This window comes from Dipodomys ordii, unplaced genomic scaffold (assembly GCF_000151885.1).
Source record: "Dipodomys ordii isolate 6190 unplaced genomic scaffold, Dord_2.0 Scaffold65, whole genome shotgun sequence".
NCBI lineage: Eukaryota > Metazoa > Chordata > Mammalia > Rodentia > Heteromyidae > Dipodomys > Dipodomys ordii.
In genome coordinates, this window is record NW_012267281.1 from 8,810,016 (window position 1) to 8,816,015 (window position 6,000).

The 6,000-nt window shown below is 40.7% G+C and overlaps 1 protein-coding gene across 2 annotated transcripts in view; it reads right to left on the bottom strand.

The window, feature by feature from the left end:
• The window catches only part of Cldn10 (claudin 10), a 79,808-nt gene that overhangs the window by 12,636 nt on the left and 61,172 nt on the right, over window positions 1-6,000 (bottom strand). For both annotated transcript variants that reach the window (XM_013022948.1, XM_013022947.1), the window contains exons 2-3: window positions 2,044-2,205; window positions 1,836-1,917 (exon numbers count right to left, since the gene is read on the bottom strand). In XM_013022948.1, coding sequence (XP_012878402.1) covers window positions 1,836-1,917; window positions 2,044-2,205 — 244 coding nt within the window. The remainder of the gene's footprint in view (window positions 1-1,835; window positions 1,918-2,043; window positions 2,206-6,000) is intronic.

A 6,000-nucleotide genomic window follows, 5' to 3' on the forward strand; every position in this document is an offset into this window, starting at 1 on the left:
ATAACAATATCATTTCTAGGCATTGTGCTAGGCACAGCAAGCAGAGTTGAAGGCTGTGCTTTTTGATCTCAAGGATTATTCTTTATTCTCATGCCAGGTGAGGAAGACAAGGAAGATATGAGTTACAATCTGCCCATTACCACACCGCCCAGCCTCTGCTCACTCGTGGTGGGCACAGCCATGAGTGTGGACTCCTTACACATTCCTGCCTCAATTCATGTACAAGTGAAATCGGTCCCAAATTTTCAATCCTACCAAATACCAGCTGAAGAAGTGCTTTCCCCTAGGATGTGCCAGAAACAAGACTTAAGAAGCCAGTCTACGCCCGTGGGAAAAAGCAGCTATTTCTTCCCCTGATGAGGCCCCTGGAGCCTGGTGTAGTGGGAAAGTGCAGGTCTGGCGGGCAGGCTGGCCTGGTACTCCATGTTGGTTTGCGGGAGGAGCTGGATTGAGATTACAGACAAGTGCAACAGATCCCCTACCTAAGTGCTCATTTCTTACCCATGTCATTGTTCTTTAATAAAATCATGTGGATTCCTCAAAAAAAAAAAAAAAAAGCCAGTCTATTCTCTGTCAATAGCCAATGTGTAGCTTATTGATCTTCTACATTAGTACCCCCTTCTCTTCTATGAGAAGAAAGTGATCAATGGAAACTATGCTAATCAATGTGTTGGTTTTTAGAAAAGCATGCTTTATTTAAACAAGGTCTTTGGATAACTGTCACATGCCATTTCTAGTTCTCTTCTTTTAAATATTCTGATTAGAATCTGATCATATTTGCCATTCTCGGGCCTTGATAATGCTGACAGTTCCTGTTTCAACCAGAATTTTTTTGATCATGAAGGCCCTTTCTTAGAGTGAGGCACTTCAAGGAATAACCTGAGAGAGACCAAGACCCAGGAGTTAACAAAGTGCTCAAGGTAAGACTGAATTTTCTGCAAGACATTGCTTTGAAGGGCCCTTTACTTGTAAATTTTTACCAATCTGTAAGTAGCATTGGGTCTTATTTTGTTTTAGTTGAGATGCCCAGAATGGTCTCAAACTCCTGAGCTTAAGCAAACCTCTCACTTCAGCCTCCCAAGTAGCTAGGACTCCAGGTGGCTGCCACTGTACCTGCCTTTCTACAGAGGAAGACATTTTCAGGTAAGTCCCAAAAGATATCCTCAGGCAAGACAGACAATGTGATAGGCGGCTGGCTATTTCTGATTTGGTAACCCTGGGTTTCCCCTAATCAACAGAAATAAGCTTAGGGAAGCTAAGAACAACAGCATCAATAAACAACCTGTTAGTGCCAAAGCACTAACCCAAAGCTTGGAACAGCTGCATCTGGGACCAGACTTCCTACAGCATTCTTAAACACCTTGCAGCATATGGTTTCATTATTGACATTGATTAAGTAGAATGTGTTAAGACAGAGCAAATTGTTAAGATCCAGAGATTAACATCTGGCAAATATTATTTTGGAAAGACAACCAAGAAACTTTTTAATTTTCAATTCTCACATTGCCTCACCCCAGTCTCAAACCTGTCTTTCACTTTTCCTGACCTTTCTTCAGTTTTATCATGTCCAGGGAATAAAGTTCATCACCCTAAATCTTATATCTTGAACCACTGACAAACGAGAAACTAACTATGTAATACTAACAAAGGAATTAAATGCATCCTTTGTTAGTGTGGCACATAAATCTGAATGAAGTCATCAAACACCATTTGTTCTAGTATATTCCATTTTCAGTAATCATGGAGGAAATAAATATAACATCTCTTAATTTATGACATTAATTTGCATCACTTCCTGTGTGCTAGAAAGTATATAGATCGAGAAGAACACTTACTTTTGCTCCACAAAGTAAGGATCAAAGAATTCTGTCGTGATTTTGTTTGCATATAGGGAACAGCCAGTCATTGAGCACAAGCCTGAAAAGTACCAGAGATAGACAGACAGAGAAAGACAGACAGAGAGAGACAGAGAGAAGGTGCCATGGTTAGCATCATTGCATTAACAGCGCAAAGTACTCTGTTCAGAAGAAAGTCACTATTTACCTGACAGAATGAATACAATCCCAGCCAAACAAGCAATCTTAGCTTTGGCTTTCTCTGAGCCTCCAACTTTGGTACATTTCATTCCAAAGAGTGCAAATATGGCGCCAAAGAAGCCCAGGCTGACAGCAGCAATCATAAGTCCTCTGCATGCCTGAATATAACCTGCAATCAGAAAAAAAGATCAGTTTTCAACATGTGGCTGTCCAGAAAGAAATACTCAATCTATCCTACCAATCTTTATGACTGTTCAGTTATCTGAAAGAGAACGGTTATACCGGCAAAGCAAAGACAAACAAGAAAGGAAAGTGGGCTACCCCATAGAGGATGGCCACTCTGTATTACACAATTGAAGCTTGGCATAAGCATGATCCTGAATGCTAGATTCCTGAGACATTACTCACCGATGAGGAAACTGAGGCATGTAAAGGTTCCATGCTTTGTCAGACGTGAGTTAGTAAATAGCAGAAATGTATTTTCCCCCAGTACAGACTATAAAATCAACAAACCACTGACTCTCAGAGTGAGGGCAGCAGACATTTTAATGGCTTTGACATTATAAAATTTATAATCTAGTATTAGTGAAAGAAAGCTCTTAAGCAAGACAAACTGAAAGGTCTTTGTGAACGATCAGGAATGTAAACCAGAAAGTATACTAGTGACATTGTATTATTATTAAGCTACATACAATAAAGTTGGACTTTAAAAAATATAGTTGCCAGATACTGGGTGGCTCATACCTGTAAATCCTAGCTACTCAGGAGGCTGAAATCTGAGGATCGTGGTTCAAAGCCAGCCTGGGTAGAAAAGTCCATAAGACTCATATCTCCAATTAATCACAGAAAAAGTCAGAGTGGAACTGTGGCTCAAGTAGTAGGGTGCTAGTCTTCAGCAAAAGAAGCTCAGGGACAGCACCCAGACCCCGTGTTCAAGCCCCACAACTTGCAATAAATAAATAAACTAAAGCACTTAAAAATGTGCTGTTAGTTACTTACCTATCCTTCCTGAGTTATTCCTTTTCTGAATTACATATTTTTATTCACATAATGGTAAATTTCAGTGTGGCTTTTATCCAGACCCTAACACATTTTAAATTAACAAGATTTAACCTAACCAACTTACAGCACAAGTCATTCATTTCAATCTGAAATAGTGCCATATTTCCATCTGAAATGGTGAGAGCAGTACATCCTTGGTATGAGTAAATATTTGTTAAGCAAATATTCACATGTGTTCATCAGGTTTACAGTGGGAAATTAAGCCTTCTAATTGAAATAAACTCTTTAAGTGCTAAGACATGATAATTACACAGTTAGGGACTAGAGACTGGTGATCTTCATCTCTACTTTTTTTTTCCCTCTCTTAAAGAATGAATCTTTATGGCTAAGAATGTGGCTTGGTGGTAGAGCGCTTGCCTAGCATGCATGAAGCCTGGGTTCGATTCCTCAGTACCACATAAACAGAAAAAGCTGGAAGTGGCACTGTGGCTCAAGTGGTAAAGTGCTAAACCTTGAGCAAAAGAAGCTCAGGGGACAGTGTCCAACCCTGAGTTTGAGCCCCAGGCCTAGGAAAAACAAAAAGAATTCAATTCCTAGGATCTGCTTTCAAGAGCCAACCAGAACTCCCCTGCTTAACTGTCAATTGCTTTAGAACTCCCCAAATCCAGGACAATTACCTCCATCTTATAATATGGATTACTTTCACACTGAAGATAATTTCATTGCTGTGAGACTAACCAGAAACAGCAAAAAAACCTTATTTTTTAGCAAACAGGATAATGAAGCCTCTTTCCATAACAGTAATCAGGTTGCACAGTTTATCTGGTTCGTGGCTGTTTTAAGCTTCAACCCACAATGGTCCAGGTAGAGACCAAGAGCAGGCAGAGGCAAGACCAAGAGAGGAGTCATGTCAGCCCCTCGCAAGATTAAGGAGTCTTTGAGGTTAACCACGAGTGGCTCAGCATTTACCAAAAGAATTCCTATAGATACAGCATAGTTTCATTAACCACCATTTGTTTTAATCCATGTTTTTTAGGTGTGTTAACTCCCAAAGTAATTATCAAAGAAACAGAAATGAGAGGATAGCCTCATGCATGCATGCACACAGACACACAGACAGACACAGACACACAGACACACAGACACACACACACACAGACACGCGCGCACACACACACACACACAGACACACACACACACACACACACACTGAGTCCCCCTTGTCAGCATGGGATATGTTCCAAGACCCCCTAGAAGATGATAACTACATCATGAAACTGCATTTCCTACTTTTTTCAACAAACACATATATATCTTAATTGTTAAATCACAGATAGTAAAAAAGCAATCATAACTACTAATAAAATATAGTTATAATTTACTGTTAAGAGTGGTTATTTAGAACTTATGAATTGTATATTTCTGGAATTTTTGAACCCCAGTTGAGTGTGTGTGTGAGTGAACTGGGAAACATGGAACTGTGAGTTTCTAGTGGGAGTTCCTATGTGAAGTCCACATTTATACAGAAAGACAGATAAGACGATAGATGGATGGATAGCTAGATAGGGTGGACAGACAGAGAGATGATAGAGATGGGCAGATGCATGCAAAGGTATATTCCTAGAAACCATTATCATGCACCACAATTTTTATTTACTTTTGTCATCTTATAGGCTTTCTTACAGTTAATGGTCTGGAATTTACCAGAGGTTAGGCTTTACAATCTGGTTGGTTAGAACAGGGAATGCATTCTCCCAGATGGTAACCAGCCATGAAAACCCCAGGCCAACCCAGTCAACCCTTCATACCACAAGGAAAATAACAGTAGTCTTTACACTTCATGCAACCACTACACATACCATTTGGTTTTAGTCTCTCATCCTGCGTGCTCCTGCCTCAAACTGCCCTAGTCTCTTGGCATAGGCACACGGGCCAACCAAGTCCCTCTGATTTGGCTCTGTTCTTCAGTGCCAGCCAGAACTTCCGTGTAGAAGGCAAGACACCTCCCAGTATACACAGCAATCCTATCTGCATACACAATGGAAGGCCAGATTTTCTGAAAAAGGTGGGGGGGTGGTGCGTGTAATAGCAAGGAATAAGCTTCTCACACAGCCATAAAACAAATCAGCTTATTGGTAAACCTGAGGTTTGTAAGGGGAGAGGGGACTGCCAGTTCTTAAAACACCCAGACTCAGGCCTTAAGGGACTTCTAATGAGTTTTTCTCAGAGTTTATCTTTGGCAAGGCAGACCTCAACAACTTAGCTGTTTAACAGCTCCTGAGGGCAAAACTTAGAAGTAACACCATCAAGGAAAGTGGCAGTAAAAACCTAGTCAAGGAGGCCATTATTTTTGACAGGTCTAATTTACTGACACTGTTAATAGCTAATTAACAAACTGAAGTGCTGAGGCATGAACATATTTACTTAGAAGTTCTCTGAAGCCTAATTTATAGTTCATTCTCCTGGGAGAAACAGCAAACATTCCCACTCACAAAAAAAAAAAAATAGATGGTGCATATCATAAATGCAACCTGGCTGGAAGGGCTCAAGTGGGACTTTGAAAGGAATCTGGGTAAAGAAATGACTCAGCTGTGAATTTTTCAAATAGCAGCTTTACATGAATGAATTACGTCCCTGGAGACCTTCAAGGTGTCCCTGACAGCGCTTTCCAAATGATGCTTCCCGATTTCCAACTGCAAATCAGCGACAATGAGATTACCCACCTGATACAGGCAGGTCACTAGCAAGACCACAGTGAGCGGCTGCATTTCAAGGGGGTAGGGGAGAAAAATGAGCTTGCTTGCTTGCTTTCTCTCTCTCTTTATTTCTCTGTTTCTTTCTTATTCTTGTATTTTGCCAGAAAGACCACAGCTAGTGGCTGCATTTCAAGGGTGTAGAGAAGAAGAATGAACTTGCTTGCTTTGCCTCTCTTCTTCTTCTTCTTCTTCTCCTCCTCCTCCTC